The sequence below is a fragment of the Geotrypetes seraphini genome, chromosome 1 (assembly GCF_902459505.1).
Source record: "Geotrypetes seraphini chromosome 1, aGeoSer1.1, whole genome shotgun sequence".
NCBI lineage: Eukaryota > Metazoa > Chordata > Amphibia > Gymnophiona > Dermophiidae > Geotrypetes > Geotrypetes seraphini.
Genome location: NC_047084.1, coordinates 113,197,132 through 113,220,993, shown reverse-complemented (window position 1 = coordinate 113,220,993; position 23,862 = coordinate 113,197,132). Strand labels below are relative to the sequence as shown.

Here is a 23,862-nt window from a genome sequence, read left to right as displayed (position 1 = left end):
ATTTCTATGAATTAGATTCAGACTGTTTCTGGGTGTCTGAGGAACAACCAAAGATATTCACAAATTTGGTTTTGGAGAATGAAATGTACAATGTCTGCATCTATGAGACAAACATGTTTTTTCTTTTGCATAGAGCATTTTGGACTCCAGTTAGATTACAGAAGTCGAATAGTTCAAAGTCTAATAGATGCTGGCATTGTAATCTTGCAATAAGGACTTTAGATCATCTTTTGTTTTATTGTCCCTATATCTTAGCCTTTTGGAATTCCATCTGGGATCAAGTAAATTGTTTACTGGAAAATCATGTAGCACTATCTTATGATACGGTAATATTTGGAACTTCTATGAGAAAAAAGTCAGATATCTTCATTTAATAATAAACTTTTATTAATCATGATTGGAGTTGCCATTCAACATATCACTAACAATTGGAAGGATTGCAGTAGACTTAATTTCAACTTTTGGTGGAATTCACTATGTCACATGTTTAAAATGGAAAGATCATTAGCTGTACAAAATGGAAATTATAAGACTTTTATTAAAATATGGGAGCCATTGACATCTTTTTGTAATGATTAAACACCATTTTTTTTCTATTGAAATATACACCATAAATAATAGAGAGGGGAATGGGGAAAGGGTTCTGATTGTTTTGCTTATTTAGTAATATTGGGGAAGTTGGGAGAGATTTGGGTTTACATATACAATTTGTTTTTCTGGAGAGATTTGCAAGTGATATTTTCAATAGTATCTATGGTTATATTTGTACACTTGTTAAATGATTGAAAATGAATAAAGATTAATTAAGAAAAAAAAAGATCTTCTAGGAGAAGGGATCCCTTGGTTTTCCTTTAGACCCCCTTCCCTTTATATGAAAGGAGAAAGCTTCCCCGAGATGAGCTGCTTATTTTTTGTAAGGGAGATGTCCAAGTCCATCTCATTTGATTTGGACACGGAGGTTGAAACCAGAGGACATCCTTCAGTTTGACAACCCCGTAAATGAGACCACTCCCTCTGAACACAGATCAATAAGAAGGTCGACTCTAAGTTTAGAGTCTAAAAGGTGATGTTTCTGGAATCCGGTGGATTACAGAACTGGAGACAACATGGATTCACTAGAGGTAGGTCTTGTCAGACAAATCTGAACAAGTTCTTTGACTGGGTGAACAGAGAATTGGATAGAGAGAGTGCGCTAGATGTGGTTATAGATTTTAGCAAAGCCCTTTTACCTTGTTTCACACAGACATCTAATAAATAAACTGACTGCCCTCGGGATGGGTCCCAAAGTGATGGGCTGGGTCAGGAACTGGTTGAGTGGAAGGCGACAGAGAGTAGTGATCATTGGAGATTGCTCTGAGGAAAGGGATGTTACCAGTGGTGTGCCTCAAGGTTCTGTTCTTGGGCCGGTTCTTTTTAACATTTTTATAAATGATATTGCTGAAGGGTTGTCGGGTAAGATTTGCCTCTTTGCAGTTGAAACCAAAATCTGCAATAGAATAGACACCCCAGATGGTGTGAATAACATGAAGAAAGACATAATCCTCTATAATAAAACTCTTACCTGCGCATGTGCAGTTGAAATGGCGTGATAGCTGCTTCCGTGATGTGTGCCTCCGTGGCCATGTTCCATTTGTGGCACGTGCAGCTGTTTGCGGTGCACATGGCAGTTTGTCTCCTGCGGGTGCTGCGAGACGTCCGGTGTAAAGGAAGCGGAAAAATGCTGCTACTGCTGCACAGGGAAGTTGAGGGGGAGAGAGAAAGGGGGCCTTCTTGGAGGGGAGGGGTGTGCTGGGGGGGCAGACAGCAATCTTGGTTTGCTTGGGGGGAAACAGAAGGGGGCCACGGAGAGACAGGCAGGCATGGTGCAACAGAGAGAGACGGGCAGGCAGGGGGCCAGGGAGAGAGACAGACAGAAAGAATGACAAACAAACAGGGGCCAGAGAGACAGACAGACAGCGACAAAAGAGAGAGAGAGAGAGAGACAAAGAAAAAAAACCAGACAGACAGCAGCAAAGGAGAGACAGAGAAAGAAAGATAGACAGACACAGACAGGGAGAGACACAGACAGAAAGAATGACAGGCAGGGGGCCAGAGCAACAGACAGCCGCCAAGGAAAGAGAGAGAGAAAGAAAGAAAGACAGACAGAGACAGGGGGCCAGGGAGAGAGACAGACAGAAAGAATGACAGACAGACAGGGGGCCAGAGAGACAGAAAGAAAGACAGACACATCTATTCTAGCACCCGTTAATGTAATGGTCTTAAAGACTAGTAGATGAATATTCCTCCTGCAGTCCTCAGAAAACCTCTGCCACATGTAACTTTATTGTGCTTCAGCTTTCTCAGTCTCTTATTACTGTGGATGGAGTGCATTTAAAGTATTTAGTCTCAAGTACTGGTGATCTTTATCTCCTCCTTAATTTGTGGGCATAGCTTTATTACTTTTCTTTTTACCGTAGGAGTAAAAAAGTAAACTAACCGTCCCTAACTTTCATCTGAAATTATATTCTTTGTTGTTTCTGTTAGCCTTGCATTTTGATGAACAACATCCAGCAACTCAGGGTACAGTTGGAGAAGATGTTTGAAGCCATGGGTGGAAAGGAGGTAAGAACAGAGAAAGCACATCCAAAAAAAAATCCATGCTTAGCAAATGCATCATTTCCCTATATTTACTGATGATTGCATTGCATTTCAGTCTTATAGTCCACAGAAACCACTAAGTTCAATGGAGGTAACATTCTCTATAGATTTACAGTACTTAGTAGATAATATGTAAAAATATAGCAAAAACATAAAGAAAAAAAAATACCTTTTTTATTGGACTGACTAAATATAGGGCTCCTTTTATGAAGGCGCGTTAGGGCCTTAACGCACGGAATAGCGTGTGCTAAAATGCCTTGCGCTAGCCGCTACCACCTCCTCTTGAGCAGGTGGTAGTTTTTCGGCTAGTGCGCGCTAATCCAGTGCGTGCTCTAAAAACGCTAGCTCACCTTGGTAAGAGGAGCCTCTAGTGTATGATTAGCTTTCGAAGGTAAGCCCTTCTTCTTCAGATCACCTTTGAAATCTAATCATAAACTACATTGATGGGCCAATAAAAAAGGTATTATATTTTATTGCCTTTGCTTTTTGTTTTATTTCTGCATATAACCTTGAAGAATGGATTAACACTGCCACCACACCTTTTCACACAATTAGTAGAACATAAGAACATAAGAATTGCCATCTCCGGATCAGACCCTGGGTCCATCAAGTCCGGCGATCTGCACACGCGGTTGCCCCGCCAGGTGTACCCTGGCATAGTTTTAGTCCCCATATCACTGTATGCTTCTCAAAGGAGAGGTGCATCTAATTTACCCTTACCCGTATCACTCTATGCCACTCTTAAGGAGATGTGCATCTATTTTACCCTTAAATCCTAGAATGGTGGATTCTGCAATTACTTCCTCTGTCCACCACTCGCTGCGTGAAACAGAACTTCCTGATATTCGTCCTGGACCTGTCCCCCCTCAGCTTCAGTCTATGTCCTCTTGTCCATAGAAACATAGAAGATGACGGCAGATAAGGGCCAGAGCCCATCAAGTCTGCCCACTCTACTGACCCACTCCCAAGTCTACTATCCTAGGGATCCCACTCCTGGTGACAGGTTCCCTTGGCTTAACCCTCTAAGGGATCCCACATGGGCATCCCATTTGCTCTTAAATTCTTGCACGCTGTTTGCCTCGATCACCTGCACCGGAAGCTCGTTCCAAGGATCAACCACTCTCTCGGTGAATAAATATTTCCTGGTGTCGCCATGAAATTTCCCGCCCCTGAGTTTGAGCAGATGCCCTCTTGTGGCTGAGGGTCCTTTGAGAAAGAGAATCTCTTCTTCCATCTCGATACGGCCGGTAATATACTTAAACGTCTCGATCATGTCTCCTCTCTCCCTACGTTCCTCGAGTGAGTACAGCCGCAAATTTTTCAGCCTTTCCTCGTACGATAGATCCGAGGTAAGGCTGAAAAATTTGCGGCCATGTCACATTGGACATTGTAAATAACTGCTTTCCCTGCTCCATTTTGTCAAATCCTTTTAGTATTTTGAAAGTCTCGATCAGATCCCCTCGCAGTCTCCTCTTCTCAAGGGAGAACAACCCCAGTCTCCTAAGTCGTTCCTCGTAGTCCAGGTTCTCCATACCTTTTATTAGCTTCGTTGCTCATCTCTGCACCCTCTCCACCAGTTTTATATCCTTCTTTAGGTATGGAGACCAATGTTGGACACAGTATTCCAAGTGTGGTCTGATCATTGCCCTATAAAGCGGCATTTTAACTTTCTCCGATCTACTCGTGATTCCTTTCTTTATCATGCCTAGCATTCTATTTGCGTTCGCCGCCACCGCACATTGCGCTGACAATTTCAGGGTCCTATCAATTAGTACACCTAGGTCCTTTTCCTGTTCGGTTTTTCCCAGAATTGCACCTGACATACTATACTTGTATTCCTTATTCTTTCTGCCTAAGTGCATCACTTTGCATTTTTCCACATTAAACTTCATCTGCCATTTATGTGCCCATTTCTCCAATCGACTCAAGTTGCTCTGGAGTTCCTCACTATCCTTCTGCGATTTGATTGCCCGGCATAGCTTTGTGTCATCTGCAAACTTGATGATCTTGATGAAAATATTAAATAAGATGGGCCCAAGTACCGAGCCCTGGGGTACACCGCTAGTCACATTCTCCCAGTCTGAGAACTTCCCATTTATGCCCACTCTCTGCCTTCTGTTCTCCAGCCAAAATAAAACCACATAACTCAATGAAAAATCATTGATAAAAATTTTTAAACAACGTCTTTAGCAGCTTTCTAAATTGACAATAATTAATTGTTTGTTAATAGAGAGAGCTAATAGAATACCAATATGATGTCACATATAACAGAGACAAGCCTATATGAGACAAAATTAGAAAATCAAAACCAACCACACTCTCAAAATGTTTGCAGCACTTAAATGGTCACCCATCTTTAATTTTGTATGTAGAAGGAAAGCCTAACAGATAGTTTTTCAATATTTGTTATTTTCTAGAATCAGAAAATAATAGTAAATATTGAAGAACTAAGGCCAGTACTTGGCAGACTTGCACGGTCTGTGTCTGTATATAGCCGTTTGGTGGAGGATGGGCTGGGGAGGGCTTCAATGGCTGGGAGGGTGTAGATGGGCTGGAGTGAGCTTTGACGGAGGCTTCAGTAGTTGGAACCTAAGAACAGTACCGGGCAGAGCTTTGGATTCTTGCCCAGAAATAGCTAAGGAGAAGAAGAAAAAACAAATTTTTAGATTGAATCAGGTTGGGCAGACTAGATGGACCATTCAGGTCTTTATTTGCCATCATCTACTATGTTACTAAATACTGATTCCTAGTGATCCTAAGGATGCCTCCATTTAAGAAAGAAATCAATTTTAAGTTAAGTTTAAAGGATATTTCATGATATTTAAACATAATATTCACTTATATAATATATTTGGCTAAACTCCAAGATTCAAATTGGCGGATTTAAAATCGTATGGAAGCATTGGATTATTGCTGGTATACGGATTTTAGATGATGATATTTAAAATGGTAATCTACTTGATTTTTCACAGTTTCAACATAAATATGGTCTTAACAAATCACAAAGCTTTAAATGGTTGCAACTGAAGCAGGCTATTCAGGAGGGGTTCCCTGAATGGAAAAATCTTAATAATCAGTATAGTCTGGAATTCTTATACTTTCAGGGGGATTTCTTGGGACACCAGGCCGCACAGTGGTATAAATTGATATCTGGATTTATGAATAAAAAACCAAAGACTGGTCTTAGAGACATTTGGAGCATTGAGATTAAGCATCAAATTTCTGCATCTCAATGGCCATGAATTTGTTCTTGGAGAATGAGATGTACAGTGTCCGCATCTATGAGACAAACTTGGTTCTTTTTGTTACATAGAGCATTTTGGACCCCAGTTAGATTACAAAAGTTGGATAGCTCTAGGTCTAATAGATGCTGGCATTGTAATCTGGAAGCAGGGACTCTGGATCATTTAATTTTTTATTATCCCTGTATCATGGCCTTTTGGAAATCAATTTGGTCTCAAATTAATTGTTTATTAGAGAGCCATGTAGCATTATCATATGATACAATTCTATTTGGTACATCAATGAGAATAAAAAGTCAAATTTCAGCAAGCAATAATAACTTTTATTGATTATGACAGGAGTCGCCATACAACATATCGCCAAGAATTGGAAAAATTATAGTAGACTTAACTATACATTCTGGTGGTAAATGGAAAAAACAATTGCCATACAAAAAGGAAATTTTAATAATTTTAAAAAGATCTGGGGGCCATTAACAACTTATTGCAATGATTAGACACCATTTTTCATTGAAAGTACATTTTTAATATTGCGGGGTGGTATAAAGTTTTATTTAATGTTTAATCAATAGATAAGAATATAATATTTATACAAAATTTATGATTAAAATATTGGTGGGAAGGGTGGGTGGGGAGGGAATAAATTTATGTTTTTAAGATAATAATTGAAAGAAATTCAAGTGATGTGTATAAATTTAAATGTTGAAATATTGTGCACTTGGTGTAAGATGAAAAATGAATAAAGATTTTGAAAAGAAAAAAAAAGAAAGAAATCAATGAAAATACACAGGGAGAATCTCCTCATAGACAGCCGTAATACCCAATACGGATACCTTGAAAATTCAACAAAAAAGAAGTAATGGGTTCAAATTTACTCACAAAAAAATTACCTTCCATTTACCAAAGGTGCACAAAGGACTGAACCAGAGATGGGGAACTTTAAATATTCTGCTTGGGAATTTCATGCTATAAGCCCAAAGGAACAGATCAGAGCAGGCCTGGTCTTCAAATCACACTTTAATAGCAACCAATAGTTAAAAAAAGACACAAAAAAACATGCATAAAAACATCTTGTCAGTCATAAAAATATCTTGACAAATAATGGACTCGAGGACCTCTCACAAATAAAAAGCCCAGCAGATAGGTATTGGCTTGATTTTGCCCCAATCTCAGAAACCGAGTTTAAAAGATTACTAAACAAATACACCAAATCCCAATGCTCATCAGATGCATGTCCAACATTTCTGCTAAAAAAATCCATCTAAATAGTATTATAACCATCTGCTAGGTTGGCTGAATAATTCACTAGAAAAAGGGAAATTTCCTATACAAATAGGAAAAATTATTCTTACCCCCTATTCCAAAGGACCTGAAAGGAGACATGTAAAAGAGACTTCCGAGTTTGAAGAGCATTTGGTCCTCTATTCTCAGGCAGTGCAGTTTTTGATAGAATGCAATGCAGTTATGTGGTTGAGCTTCACTGCAGTCTTGGACCTGATGGGCCGCCGCACGAGCGGACTACTGGGCGTGATAGACCTCTGGTCTGACCCAGCAGAGGCAATGCTTATGTTCTTATGATGGAAGGAAGAACTGTTTGTCTGAGAAAATGAATAAACAGAAGAATATTTGATAAAAGATTGTGTGTGTGGGGGGGGAGTATATTTCAGGAAGTCTTAAGTGAAAACAGTTCTTCAGAAGGATTAAAGATTTTGTTTGGAGAGGCTGGTATGATTGTGAGCTGAATGTACTATGTTTGAATCATATGACAACTGAAAGAAATTACAGAAGGCTGAAGAGGAATCCTAGTGAGGTTTAAGGAGATGAACAGCACAGAAGTCTGAAGAAAGATAAGTGGACAAGGAAAACAAACATTTAAAACTTTCTTGAAGCCATATTCCTGGTGTCGCCATGAAATCTTCCCCCCCTGAGTTTTAGCAGATGCCCTCTTGTCGCCGTGGGACCCGTAAGAAAAAAGATTTCTTCCTCCACCTTAATGCCGCCCTTGATGAATTTGAATGTTTCTATCATTTTCCCCCCCTTTCTCTGCACTCTTCGAGAGAGTATAAGCGCAGCCTGCTCAAACGTTCTTCATATGGGAGATCTTTAAGTCCTGAGACCATCCTGGTGGCCATTCGCTGAATCGACTCCATTCTCTTCACATCCTTTTGATAATGTGGCCTCCAAAACTGAACACAGTACTCCAGTTGAGGTCTCACCTTGGATATGTATAACGGCAGTATAACTTCAGGCTTTTGGCTAATAAAGCTCCTTCTGATGCAAGCCAGCATTTGTCTAACCTTTGCTGAAGCTTTCTCCACCTGATTGGCAGCTTTCATATTTTCCCAGATGATTACTCCCAAGTCCCGTTCTGCTACAGTTCTTGTTAGGTTTTCACCATTCAGTGTGTATGTTCTGCATGGATTTCTGCTACCAAGGAGCATTACCTTACATTTTTTGGCATTAAAATTTAGTTGCCAAGTACTGGACCATTGTTCCAGTAAAAATAGGTCCTGCTGCATAGTGTCAGGCTACGCTGTCGGGTTCTGCTGCACTGCCCACAACGTTACATAGTTTAGCGTCATCTGCGAATAATGTAATTTTGCCTCGAAGTTCCTGAGGCAGATCCCTTATAAAGATATTAAATAGTATAGGGCCCAAGACCGAGCCCTGCGGCACTCCACTGGTCACTTCCGATGTTTTTGAGGGAATACCATTTACCATCACCTTTGAAGTCTGCCGCTAAGCCAGTCTTCTACCCATGCAGTCAGTGTTTCTCCTAGGCCCATCATGTTCATCTTGTTCAATAACCTACAGTGTGGGACTATCAAAAGCCTTACTAAAGTCTAAATACACGATGTCCAGGGATTCTCCCCCATCCAGTTTTTTTGTTACCCAGTCAAAGAAGTTTATCAGATTGGATTGACAAGACCTTCCCTTCGTAAAGCCATGCTGGTGGGGATCTCTTAGTCCTTCATCATCCAGAATCGTGTCTAAAAATGTAAAAAGGGGAGATAAAATTTTTTTCAGATTTCAGTGAAAGGAGGAAGATGAAAAATGGAATTGCTAAACTAAAAGATGCTGGGAACCGATATGTGGAGATTGATGAGGAAAGAGCAAACGTGCAAAACAAATACTTCTGTTCTGTGTTCACGGAAGAAAATCCTGGAGATAGACCGAGATTGTCTGGCAAAGTAACACGAGAAAGTGGAGGAGAGTGTTTATGAGCAACTTGAAAAACTGAAGGTGGACAAAGCGATGGGATCGGATGGGATCCATCCCAGGATATTGAGGGAGCTCAGAGAGGTTCTGGTGAGTCCTATTAAAGACTTGTTCAACAAATCTCTGGAGACGGGAGTGGTTCCTGGGGATTGGAGGAGAGCGGATGTGGTCCCTATTCACAAAAGTGGTCACAGAGATGAAGCGGCGAAACTACAGGCTGGTGAGCCTCACTTCGGTTGTTGAAAAAATAATGAAAGTGTTGCTGAAAGAAAGGATAGTGTACTTCCTTGAATCTAATGGGTTACAGGATCCGAGGCAACATGGCTTTACAAAAGGTAAATTGTGCCAAACGAACCTGATTGAATTTTTTGATTAGGTGACCAGAGAGCTGGATCGAGGACATATACTAGATGTAATTTACTTAGATTTCAGCAAAGCCTTTGATACGGTTTCTCATAGGAGGCTCATGAACAAACTTGAAGGGTTGAAGTTAGGACCCAAAGTGGTGAACTGGGTTAGAAACTGGCTGTCGGATAGATGCCAGAGGGTGGTGGTTAAAGGAAGTCGCTCGGAGGAAGGAAAGGTGAGTAGTGGAGTCCCTCAGGGTTCGGTTCTGGGGTCGATCATGTTCAATATGTTTGTAAATGACATTGCTGTAGGGTTAGAAGGAAATGTTTACCTCTTGTCAATTGACCTTACTGCTTATAACTCTAGAAATGACAAATGATCTACTCTTCACAACTCTAGAAATGACAATTGTTCTTCCACTGTAACTCCCATTAATAAATCTTATGTAATCCGCCTTGAACCGTAAGGTAATGGCGGAATAGAAATCTCTAATGTAATGTTTTGGTTTGGTTTTAAATTTTTTATTTATTTTTCATAATACAACAAGTGTATCATATAAAGTTATACAATCTCATAAAATACACACTTGATATTCCTTCATGCATCACTGTAAATACAACATATCATTCTATATTCATGTATTATAATATTTGAAAAAGTATGTAATGCAAATATGTATAACAATTATTACTAAAATTGTGAAGTTTCAAGTTTCAAGTTTAATCTTTATTTGATGAATCGCTTATAGCAATATCTAAGCGATGTACAGTATAAAAACCATCAGATTGTGGTAATACATTTAGTTTACAAAAGTCAATTAAAAGACAGACAATATTGGACTAACAAGAAGGGGTGGGAAGGAAGGGGAAAAGTTACAATTTTGTTTTATGTTAGAAATTAACATCAAAAGGAAAGCACATTGGGTAGTAATGGGTTAAGATGATATAAGAAGAATGTGAAAACCTAAAATGTTATGTTTTATGAATCGAATGCGTCTTGAAATAGATATGTTTTTAAAATTTTCTTAAACGTGACAAGGTCTGTTTCGTTTTTAATATAATTAGGAAGGGAGTTCCACAATGTAGGGGCTTTCACAGAAAATATATCATTTCGTCTTGTACCTATGATTCTTAGCGAAGGGATTGAGAGCAATTGTAATGAAGAGGATCTTAACGAACGAGAGGATTTGTATGGGACAATCATTTTTGCAATATATTGAGGTTCGTTGAAGCTCACCGTTTTGTAAACCAAAAATAAAATTTTAAAGGTAATTCGATGAGTTATGGGAAGCCAATGTGATTTGATTAATAAAGGGGTAACATGGTCAAATTTCTTTGCATTGTGAATTAATTTGACTGATGTGTTTTGGATGATTTGGAGACGTCTATTTTCTTTTTGAGTTATGTTGATTAGGAGAGAATTACAGTAGTCCAATTTAGAGATGATAAGAGAGTGAACTAAAATATTGAGTGATTTAGCATCTAAGAAAGTAGAAATTGAACGTAAGAGCCGTAATCTGTAAAAGCATGATTTAACTATTTCGCTGATATGGTCATGAAATGATAGATCTACATCTATTATTACACCAAGGATTTTCAGCTTTGATACCGATTCTATAGGAGTGTTATCAAGTGTGAATGGTATGTTTTGAAATATATCTCCCTTCCAAGTGAACAGCATAGTTTTTGTTTTTTGGATATTCAAGACCAGTTTGTTATTGTTTAACCAGTTATTCATTTTTTCTAATTTATCATTGATAATTTTTATTTCTTCTGCGTTTTCTGGGTTGAAAGGGTGCATGAGCTGAATGTCATCAGCGTATGAAAAAGTTGTAAATCCTAGTGACTGTGACATGGTGATAAGCGGGGATAGAAAAATGTTAAATAGAAGTGGAGATAATATTGATCCTTGTGGAACTCCAGAAGATAAAGAGAAGTTTTGAGAATAGGAATCATTGAATTTGACTCGCGAGAAACGATCCGACAGAAAAGATGTTAACCATTGTAAGACTTGACCTTCTATCCCTAATGATTGCAGATGATTGAGAAGAATTTCATGATCTATGGTATCGAAAGCTGCGGATAGGTCTAGAGAAAAGAGAGCTACAGATTTATGATGGTCAAGAAAGTAGTGAATATTTGTGACGAGACCGATCATAGAATATTCAGTGCTATGATGTTTTCGAAAGCCTGTTTGGTTGGGATGTAATGCGTTAGAGGATTCGATGAATTCTGAAAGCTGTTCAAAAACTAGTTTTTCAGTCAGTTTCATTAGGAATGGTAAGTTTGAAATGGGGCGGTAATTGGATGAGTCATCTAGACTTGATTTGAAGTTTTTTAATAATGGTGTGACAATAGAGGTTTTCCAAATGGTAGGGACAGTCGCAGAAGAGAAACTTTTTTGTATGATCGATTGAATAAAAGGACCAAAATAAGAAAAAAATTTCTTTAGATAAAACGGCGGAATAAGTTCTGTAGAAGAACCTTTTAAGTTGATTGATTTAAGATGTCTTTCGATGTCGTTTATGGTTGGAATTCTGAAGTTTGTACATTTGGCTGTTGGAATAAAGTTGTTTGTGGTTGAGATTTCAAAAGCCGATGAGATAGATGTGTTAATTGAGAATTTTTGTCTTATTTTGGCTATCTTTTGGCAGAAAAAATCTGCGAGATCTTGTGATTTTAATAATGATTTTTGCTTAGATGTATTTTTATTTTTTTCCGGATTTACCGATTTTAGAATATTAAAAAGGACGGCAGTATTTTTGGCCTTTTGGATTTTGTTATTATAGTAAGATTTTTTTGCCTGAGTAATTTCCTTTTTATAGTAAAGAGAAGTATCCTTAAATTTTTGGAGATTGGTAGGGGTTTTAGAAGAACGCCATTTCCTTTCTGCAGCTCGGAGTTGAGTTTTTATTAGAGATAGTTTTTTAGAATACCACGGATTTTTTAGTTTTCTGGTGATTATCGTTTTAGTGATTAATGGTATTTTAGTATTTAATATGGATTCTAAGTTTGAGTTCCAATATTGAAGTTGATCGTCGATAGTTTCAAATGACGGAATAATGATGGAAGGGCTGAATTTAGATGAAATATCAGAACTTTCTAATTGAGAAAAATCCCTGTATGAGAATGTTTTAGTTTTGGAAGAATGGTTTGATATCAGTTGCTGGGGGAAATGAAGATTTAATGAGATCAGACAATGATCAGACCAAGGAACTGAGAGAATATTTGGGATAGAGTGGGATATCGATTGAGAGGAAGGAATTAGAATCATATCTAGTATATGTTTGGCTTGGTGAGTAGGTTCGTGTATCAATATTTGCAGGTCTAGATCGTTGAAAAGCTTGATAGTATCTAAGGTTTGTGGGTTATTGTAATTATCAAAATGGATATTAAAATCACCCAGTATGATTGGACAATTGGCGGTTGAGCAAAATTCAAAGAGTAAGTTATGAAATAATGATAATTTTGAGTAGTCTATTGGAGGGGGGATATATAGTAGAAGAAGGTCATTTTTTGTAGAATTTATTTTGACATGGAGGTATTCAATAGTGGAATTAATAACAGATTGATCCTGAGGTTTAATTAGATCTTTAAGGAAGATTATGGCTAGTCCACCGCCTTTACGTTTATGGCGGTGGTTCCATATAAAATCATAATTAGGGGGACAGCAAAAAGAAAGATAGGCTTCCTCTCCGTCAGATAACCATGTTTCAGTAATACAAAGAATCTGTAAGTTTTGTTGGAGAATGGCATCTTTAATGAGGTGATATTTGGATTTGAGTGATCTTGTGTTGATTAATCCTAATTTTAAATTTGAGGATTTGGTATGGTTGAATGTTTGAGGAGATAGGATAGTTTTTAGCGTTAAATCAGTTGAAAGAGGAAAGAAGGTAGGAATAGGTAGGATTGTACATGGGATTGATCTGGGGGGTTTATAAAAAGTAGGTCTATTATTTAATTGAACTTGAATTTGTTGATGATCCATATTTATGGGTTCTTTTGTTTGAATGAGAAGCTTTGAAATATGAAAAGAGAGGAAAAGAAATATCAGAGCTGTGTGAGTAATGCGTGTGACATTAAGAGCTGGCCGTATTGAAGAGATACTAGAACGATGGTTTTTGGAGGCGCCCTCGGGAGGCGACCGAAGGAGCGAACAAAGGAGCAGGCCCTGCTCCTTTTGCGCGCTCCTTCGGCGCGCGCCGAAGGTGCGCGCCTTTGCGGCGTGCGCCGCAAAGGGTCTTGTTAAATAGCACATGCGCTGACCTGATTGGGGGGAGGAGTCCGGCAGCTCGCGGCGGCAGAGATGAGCAGAGCAAACAAGCTACAAACCCACCAATCCTCTCCCTTCCCCTTAAAAAATTCCATACAAATACAACAAAATATATTAATAAATTCATATATATTGTGAGATGATTAAAATAATACCCACCCACATCCCCTCTTAACAAATAACTTATGGGAAAATGGTATCATTCATTACAGAATTCTGTTAATGGTCCCAGATCTTCTGAAACTTACCAAAATAACCTCTGTGTTGCAAATGTACGCTTCATTTTGTATATATGGCATACGGAATTCCACCAGAAGTTGTAATTTAAATGTCATAATTTTTCCAGTTGTATGTTATTTGTTGAACTGCTACTCATGTGGTACATTTTTTGTTATATATGGAAGTGGGAGGGGGGTGGGGGTTATATCTTTTTGTTGTATGATATGGTAGATTTTCAAGTGATATTGTATTCTAATTGTTTGATATTTACTGTACACTTGTTGTGAATTAGAAAATGAATAAAGAATTAAAAAAAAAAAAGAACTGCTACTCCAGTCAATATAAATAAGTTTGTTATTATTTGAAGAAATTTGACTCTTTGCTCTCATTGCTGTGCCGAATAAAATAGTATCATAAGTCAAGGCTACTGGATTATCCAACATCCTATTTATTTGAGGCCAAATTGATTTCCAAAATAATAATATGAATGGACAATAAAATAAAAGATGATCTAATGTCCCCGCCTCAAGATGACAGTGCCAGCATCTATTAGACTTAGAGCTATCAAGTTTTTGTAAACGAACAGGGGTCCAAAAAGCTCTATGCAAAAGAAAAAAACCATGTTTGTCTCATAGATGCTGAAACTGTACATCTTAACCACCAAGACCAAAGTCGTGGCCATTGAGATGCTGTAATCTGATGCTTAATCTCAATGCTCCAAATGTCTCCAAGACCATATTTTAGTTTTTTATTTACAAATCCAGATATTAATTTATACCACATTGCGGCCTGGTGACCCATAGAGTCCATCTGAAAACACAAGAATTCCAGGCTATGATAATTATTAAGCTCTTTCGAACCCCGCCTGAATGGCCTGCTTCAATTGCAACCATCTAAAATATTGCGATTTATTTAAACCAAATTTATGTTGCAATTGTGAAAACTCAAGCAGTTTGCCATTAGATATTACATCCTCTAAAGTACGGATTCCTGCCATCATCCAATGCTTCCAGATGATTTTAAAACCGCCAATTTTGATCTTGGGGTTTAGCCAAATCGTTTGTTGTTGATTTATTTATTGGAATAGGAGTCAGACTACCGTATTTTCACGCATATAACGCGCGTGTTATACACGGTTTTTACAAACCATGCATAACCTTGCGTGTTATACGCGTGAGCGCGTTGTACAAAAATTTTTTTACATAGTTCCCCCCCCCCGACATCCAATTCACCCCCCCGCAGGACCGCTCGCACCCCCACCCCGATGGACCGCTCGCACGCACCGCACCCCCACCCCGAAGGACCGCTCGCACGCACTCCCACCCTGAAGGACCGCTCGCACCCCCACAGACTCCCGACCCCCCCCCATCATGTAGAAGCTCCTACCGGTGTCCTGCTGCTTCCTCTTGGCGGTCACGGCCCTTCTGTGAGCCCTGCACCTGCGCTGCTTCTTCTGGCGGTCCCGCCCTTTCTCTGACATCAAGCCCTCTTGCTCCGCCGACTCCCCGACACGATCGGGGCAAGAGGGAGCTCAAGCCCTCTTGCCCCAGCCAACCGCGGCACCCCCGACACGATCGGGGTAAGAGGGAGCTCAAGGCCTCTTGCCCCCCCTGACTCCCTGACACAATCGGGGCAAAAGGGAGCCCAAGCCCTCTTGCCCCGCCGACTCCCCAACTCCCCGACAATATCGGGCCAGGAAGGAGGCCAAGCCCTCCTGGCTCTGGCGACCCCTCCCCCCCGCTAGTTGTTCGGGCCAGGAGGGAGCCCAAGTCCTCCTGGCCCTGGCGACCCCCCCCTCGCTAGTTGTTCGGGCCAGGAGGGAGCCCAAACCCTCCTGGCCACGGCGACCCCCTACCCCCACCCCGCATTACATTACGGGCAGGAGGGATCCCAGGCCCTCCTGCCCTCGACGCAAACCCCCCTCCCCCCAATGACCATCCCCCCCCCAAGAACCTCCGACTGCCCCCCCAGCCGACCCGCAACCCCCCTGGCCGACCCCCACCCCCCTTCCCCGTACCTTTGTGTAGTTGGCCGGACAGACGGGAGCCAAACCCGCCTGTCCGGCAGGCAGCCAACGACGGAATGAGGCCGGATTGGCCCATCCGTCCCAAAGCACCGCCTACTGGTGGGGCCTAAGGCACCTGGGCCAATCAGAATAGGCCCGGGAGCCTTAGGTCCCTCCTGGGGGCGGGGCCTGAGGCACATGGGCCCAACCCGACCATGTGCCCAAGGCCCCGCCCCAGGAGGGACCTAAAGTTCCCGGGCCTATTCTGATTGGCCCAGGCGCCTTAGGCCCGACCAGTAGGCGGAGCTTTGGGACGGATGGGCCAATCTGGCCTCATTCTGTCATTGGCTGCCTGCCGGACAGGCGGGTTTGGCTCCAGTCTGTCCGGCCAACTACACAAAGGTACGGGGAAGGGGGGTGGGGGTGTCGGCCAGGGGGGTCGCGGGTCGGCTGGGGGGGCGGTCGTTGGGGGGAGGGAGGTTTGCGTCGAGGGCAGGAGGGCCTGGGATCCCTCCTGCCCGTAATGTAGTGGGGGTAAGGGGTCGCCGTGGCCAGGAGGGTTTGGGCTCCCTCCTGGCCCGAACAACTAGCAGGGGGGGGGTCGCCAGGGCCAGGAGGACTTGGGCTCCCTCCTGGCCTGATATTGTCGGGGAGTCGGCGGGGCAAGAGGGCTTGAGCTCCCTCTTGCCCCGATCGTGTCGGTGGTGCCGCGGTTGGCTGGGGCAAGAGGGCTTGAGCTCCCTCTTGCCCCGATCGTGTCGGGGAGTCGGCAGGGCAAGAGGGCTTGACGTCAGAGAAAGGGCGGGACCGCCAGAAGAGGAAGCAGCGCAGGCGCAGGGCTCACAGAAGGGCCAGGACCGCCAAGAGGAAGCAGCAGGACACCGGTAGGAGCTTCTACATGATGGGGGGGTCGGGAGGCTGTAGGGGTGCGAGCGGTCCTTCAGGGTGGGGGTGCGGGTGGGAGTGCGTGCGAGCGGTCCTTCGGGGTGGGGGTGCGGGTGTGTGCGAGCGGTCCTTCGGGGTGGGGGTGCGAGTGGTCCTGCGTGGGGGTGAATCGGACGTCGGGGGGGGCATCAGGCTTTCAGGGTGGGGACAGGACTTCAAGGGGGAGAGGAGAGTCGGGGCGGGCGAAAGGAGAGTCGGGCGGCGACAGGAGAGTCAGGCAGCATGTGCGGTATACAAAAAAGTTTTTACATATATGTCGGTTTCCCGCGCGCTATACCCGTGTGCACGTTTTACATGGGTGCGCGTTATCTACGTGAAAATACTTATATACCTTAAAGTTTTCCAGTTATCAACAAATATTTTATGTTCTTTATATAACCTTGGCATTTGGATACTAATAACATGACCAAGACGCAAAGGAAACATGAGTCTCCATTCAAGCCAAAACCAATCTGGTATATTATCAATGGGGCTCTGAGGATCCAATACATACCTTGACACAGAATATAGGCCTGATGATACCTATAAAAATTTGGAAAATTTACCCCACCCTCCACAATTGGTCTTTGCAAAGACACTAAAGCAATTCTAGGAATTTTACCTAGCCAAATAAATTTTGTTAGAACCCTATTCAATTTTTTATAAAAAGACCCCAGAAAGAAAATTGGTATCATCCCCATTTGGTAACAAACTACAGGTAAAAATCATCATTTTAACAGTTTGTACTCTCCCCCACCAGGATGAATGTAAAGGATTCCATTGCTCACACATTTCTGTAACCTTCTGTAATAAAACTTTTTTCATTAATTTTCATTGTATCTTCCACTGTTTTTGCAATCCAAATTCCTAAGTATTTTAAACCATCTTCCTTCCAAATAAAAGAAAATGGATCAAATAAACCTTTTGTACAATGTACATTTAGTGGAAGAACTTCTGATTTATTTCAATTTATCTTATAACCTGAAAATTTTCCAAATTTCTCAATCAATTCAAGCAAGCATGGAATGGTTGTTTCCGGATTTCTCAAATAAAGCAATATTTCATCCGCATATGCCGATACTTTATACCCTCTATCTGAACGTGGAATACCCTGTATCTCCTTCACCTGTTGAATAGCTAACAATAAGGGTTCCAAAACAATATCAAAAAGCAAAGGATACAAGGGACAACCTTGTCTAACCCCCCTTTGCAAAATAAAACGTTCTGAAAAAGTATTAATATACAATCTAGCAGCAGGGGAGCTATACAACGCTTGTATTATTTGTATAAATCCTGAACCTATACCAAACCATTCCATCGCCTGATACATGAAGGTCCATTCCACTCGATCAAAGGCCTTCTCTGCATCCAAAGAAACAGAAAAGGCCAGATCATTTATGGCTTTTGTCAAATACAGTATATGGAATGCCAGTTTAGTATTATGAGAGGAATGTCTTTGAGCAACGAATCCTGTTTGATGCATACCTATAATGAAAGGGAGAGCTTTAGCCAATCTTAAAGCTAAAGTCTTAGCTAAAATTTTACCATCTACATTGATTAAAGAAATAGGCCTATAATTTGAAACCAAAGTGGGATCCTTATTTGGCTTAGGCAAAACTATAGTTAAAGATTCTGCCATAGTGCCTGTAATACAACCCTTATTTAGTTGAGTCTGATATAAATTTAATAAATAGGGCAATATGATGTTTTGAAATGATTTATAAAACTCTACCGTGTAACCATCTCCACTTGGAGCAGATCCAACTCTAAGGGACTTCAAAGCTATTCCTAATTCTTTTAAGGATATTGGCTCTTCCAAATTTCATTTTATATATTCAGGAACTTTTGGACCCTCTAATAACTTCAAAAATTCTAAACCATGTTTTTCTTTATCTAAATAAGTCTCAAAGGGGGCGTGGCTTGGACGCGCATTCCGATGGTCGGGTAAACGAATAGCTCCATACTCAAAAGCTATAATTTTGAAATTACTACAAAAAAAAATCAAAATTCAAAAGAAAAATATCTAAATATTGAAAGACAATGACGTCTAGCAAACAGAACAAAAGCGATTTAGGAGCAGGAGGATCCGGTACAGGAAGTAATAAACGATCAAAACCGGAGCCAAGCATCACTCCTTCAAAAGCTCCACTGCCATCAGATGACAACCTCGATGTAATGGAAGAATTAAGACAAATTAAAGAAATTGTTCTGGACAGCAACAAAAAACTACAAAAAGCTATTGAAGATGCAGCAGCATTAACTAAAAGAGTGGAAGTGACGGAAAACAGAATAAACCTAATAGAGGATAACTTTGAACAACTTAATCTGAACGCAAGACAAAACAAAATCATATGGAAAGAGGTAGAAGAAATTTAAAAAGACCTTGAAGACAGCCGGAACCGTGAAAGAAGAAATAATTTAAGAATAATAGGAATACCGGAAGGGGTAGAAAAAAATAATCCTATTACTTTTTTGGAACACTTTCTACCTAAAGTGCTACCATTAAAATTTAAAACACCACTGGAAATCGAAAGGGCACACCGGATACCAACACAAAGGAAAACTTCACAAACTGGACCAAGGACATTAATATTCAAACTACTGAGACATCAACAAGCGCTGGAAATTTGTCAATTAGCTAAAGAAAATAAAAATCTCAAATGTCAAGATTCAAAAATACATATTGTCCCTGATTTTGCGAGGGAAACTGCATTAAAAAGGAAAAAATTTTTAGATATGAGACCACAACTGAAATCTTTAGGGGCTAGATATGGGCTCCTTTATCCAGCAATAATGAAGATCACTATTGCAAATAAAACTCAGAATTTTACAGATCCAACAAAACTACAAGAATTTCTGGACCAATATGAACAACCCATGACATCCTAAACATCTTAATGGAAATCCTAATGAGAAAAATGAGTATGTATAAATCTATTAATACTTTACTAAAATATTCACCATATAAGAATTGATTTTATTAATAATATGACTTACAGTTAAAATCTAGAACTTTGAAGTGGATTCAAAAAACAACGGACTGAAACTACATGTGCTGCAGCACACACATGGAACTATACAAAACCAACATTCTATGAAGGAAATAAAAGAAATAAAACAAACTTTATAAAAGTACATAAACTTATACTTTTTAAAGGAAAGTTTATAAACATTTTGAAGAAAATATACTTACAGAAGAAAACGTGGATTAAATGGAGATCCGAATGAAAAATTTACAGAGAAGTAAATATGGTAACTAAATATGGGAGTGGTTATATACAAACAGAAATGTGATTGATGGACAGGAAAAATCTCCAATCACGCTGCTGGGGAGTTACAAAATACAAAACAAAAAGAGATTGGTCGACAGAGAGAATATCCTGTAAAAGGAAGTGCTTCCGTTTTGATTCTATCTCTTAAAAGTCTTTCTGCAGATTATATTTCAAACTTTAATTAATTCCTACACCCCACCTTCTCCTTATATGTAAGAAACAGTGAATTATATATATCGAGTGATGCTTACTATTGAGGCAGACCGCTTACTCTCTTTAGATAGATTTGGAGAACATAGAGGTGACAGGGGACGATGTACTTTTGTAAATTAAGAGTCCCAGGGAGAAGCGTCGCCTTCCACGGACAACCTTTTCACGACGAGCTAAATATGTAATGATAGGAGTTCATAAAAACTAATTAATAACTCCTCTCTGATTCTAAAATGTTGCTAAGTTTGTTATGAAAGAGAGGAGATTCAGTATGGAATAACACAGAATAAATCCAAAAAGACTGTGCTGTATGTAAGGTGTAACTGATTTTCTCCTTCTCGAATACTGAACTAGCTTCAAAGTTATTCAGCGCTTTTATTTCTCTGGCACTTTGACTGACGGGCTGTCCTCAATACTGACAAAAATAAAATCAATTCTCTAGTCAGGAAACATCTTCATTACTTGCTCTCTTAAGGGAATGATGAATATCTTGGAATATTTAGCAGAAACAATGAAAGAGAAATACTGAATCCTACAAGGTTGAATTGAATAGGCAACACAAAAACGTTTTTGGGGACAGAAATTGGAGAAAAGAAAAGAATCTAGGAGTCTTACAACTGGGAATTTTACCTAAATCTCTTCCTCACAACACAAATTGGAATAAAGGTTGAAAATAGACTGATTGCAACAAACATACCTATATAAAGACATTTTAAGACACACAGACTCCACTTCATGATCCACTTAGTATTATTAAAATAATAATAATATTAGATATCAATATAATGAATGTAAAGTTGATTCTTGATAAATATATGCAAGATTGTAAATCTCATTGATAAATCTTATATAGATTTATCAAAAGATAAGATAATATTTTCTTATATAGATTTAAATACATTAACTTTTTATATAAAATTTATATAAGAAAATATATATTTGCTAGATATATAGGAAATATATTAGATAAAGGGAGATAAATTATTAGTAGTAAATAAAGAATATTTTAACTTAGCTTGGGGGAGTTATTTTAACCTAACCTCATCTTGCGTACCCAAGTAATCGTATTTAATAAGGGGGGGGGGGAGGGAGGGAAATAGGGATAAGGGAGGGAATGGGAAAGAAAGATATAAAGGAGATATAGAAATAATAAAAGGAAATTATAATTTATTAAGTATATTGGGAAAATATATTAATAAAAAACATTATATATCATTATATAGAAAATATATTATAAAAATTATAATTATAAATGTCTCTTAAAATAATATCTTTGAATGTTAATGGTCTAAATCATGTTATAAAAAGGAAAAAAGCATTACTGTTCTTAAAAAGGCAAAATGCAGATATATGTTGCATACAAGAGACCCACCTTTCAAACATTGAATCTAATAAGTTGACAGGTGGTTGGATAAAGCATTGTTTTTATTCACCAGCCATAGGGAAAAAAGCAGGTGTTGCTATTCTAGTGAATAAAAAATGCTCAGCTTTATTTAAATTAAAAGAATCAGATGTTCATGGCAGATGGGTAAAAGTGGAAATATGCATGGGAAATACAACCATGACGTTGTTTAATATATATGCCCCTAATTCAAAACAAAATGAATTTTTTAAGACTCTTCAACAACTGATCTTACCACTGGCTACTTCAAATCTAATAGTAGCTGGGGATTTTAATGCTGTTATGGATCCTTTATTAGACAAAAACCCAAGTAGATATATGAAATCGATGGGACTAGATAATTTGGTACAAACTTGTTAATTTGACAGATATTTGGCGAATACTTCATTTTAATGGACAGGAATTTTCTTTCTGTTCTCATGTTCATAATTCTTTTTCAAGAATAGATTATATATTTATATCAAAACACCTAGCACATCAAGTAACACAAGCTGCCATTGATCCAATCATATTATCTGATCATGGTGGAGTGTGGATTGAAATTAAAATCACAGATCAAAATACAAATAGACCAATATGGAAATTTGATAATACATTGCTTGCTGATCCAATATTCTGTGAGAATTTTCAAACAAAAATGAAAGATTATTTTCAAATGAATGATAAAGATGAGATCTCTAGGGAAATATTATGGGATGCTTTTAAGGTATCAATAAGAGGACAAATTATTTCTTATTCAGCTTATCTTAATAAACAAAATAGAAAACAATTTTCTAATTTGGAAACAGAAATAAAAATTTTAGAATCAAAATTAATAGAAAAATGGGAATATTCTATACAACAAGAATTATTAAAACTTAAAGTAAAATACAATGAATTCTCATCAAAGATGATAAGAAAAGATTTATTCTCCCAGCAGGCATTGTATTATGGAAACTCAAATAAGTCGGGAAGAATATTGGCAAATTATCTCAAAGCGAAAAAAAAGAAATAAAAAATAATTGCTATAAAAGATGAAAAAGGTGACACATTAACACAAATTGAACCTATCTTAAAACAATTTCTAAAATTTCATAAATCTCTTTATACTTCCGAGACTTATTTAAATAAAGAAAAAGATGGTTTAGAATTTCTGAAAATGTTAGAGGGTCCAAAAGTTCCTGAACATATAAAACGAAGTATGGAAGAGCCAATATCATTAAAAGAATTAGAAACAGCTTTGAAATCCCTTAGAGTTGGATCCGCTCCAGGTGGTGATGGATATACAGTGGAATTTTATAAAACATTTCAAAATTTATTATTACCCTATTTATTAAATCTTTTTCAATATCAACTTAATAAAGGAAGTATAAATGGCACTATAGCAGAATCTTTAATTATTGTTTTACCAAAGCCAAATAAAGATTCCACATTGGTTTCAAACTATAGGCCAATATCTTTAATAAATGTAGATGGAAAAATATTAGCAAAAATACTTGCATTAAGATTGGCTAATGCTCTTCCCCATATTATAGGTATGCCTCAAACAGGATTCGTTGCTCAAAGACATTCATCTCATAATACCAGATTAGCATTCCATATGTTATACTTAACAAAGAAAATGAATGAGCCTACTTTTGCTGTTTCTTTAGATGCAGAAAAGGCCTTTTATAGAATAGAATGGACATTTATATATCAGGCTATGGAATGGTTTGGTATAAGTCCTGGATTCATACAAATGATACAAACATTATATAGCTCCCCCTCTGCTAGATTATATATAAATAATACATTTTCAGAAAAATTTAATCTACAGAGAGGAGTTAGACAAGGATGTCCCTTGTCTCCTTTACTGTTTGATATAGTTTTAGAACCCTTAATATTAGCAATCCAACAAGTAAAGGAAATACAAGGTATACCTCATTCAGATAGAGAATACAAAATATCAGCTTATGCTGATGATTTATTATTATATTTGAGGAATCCAGAATCCACCATTGCTTGAACTAATTGATAAATTCGGAAAGTTTTCAGGATATAAGATAAATTGGAATAAATCAGAAATACTTCCATTAAATGTACACTGTACAAAAGGTTTATTTAATACATTCTCTTTTGTTTGGAAGGAGGATA

General features: G+C 38.8%; 1 protein-coding gene across 6 annotated transcripts in view; it reads left to right on the top strand.

The window, feature by feature from the left end:
• Positions 1-23,862, top strand: part of UNC13B (unc-13 homolog B) — an 837,582-nt gene that overhangs the window by 690,732 nt on the left and 122,988 nt on the right. For all 6 annotated transcript variants that reach the window (XM_033936000.1, XM_033936018.1, XM_033936037.1 and 3 more), the window contains one exon: positions 2,524-2,601. In XM_033936000.1, the coding sequence (XP_033791891.1) occupies positions 2,524-2,601 (78 nt within the window). The remainder of the gene's footprint in view (positions 1-2,523; positions 2,602-23,862) is intronic.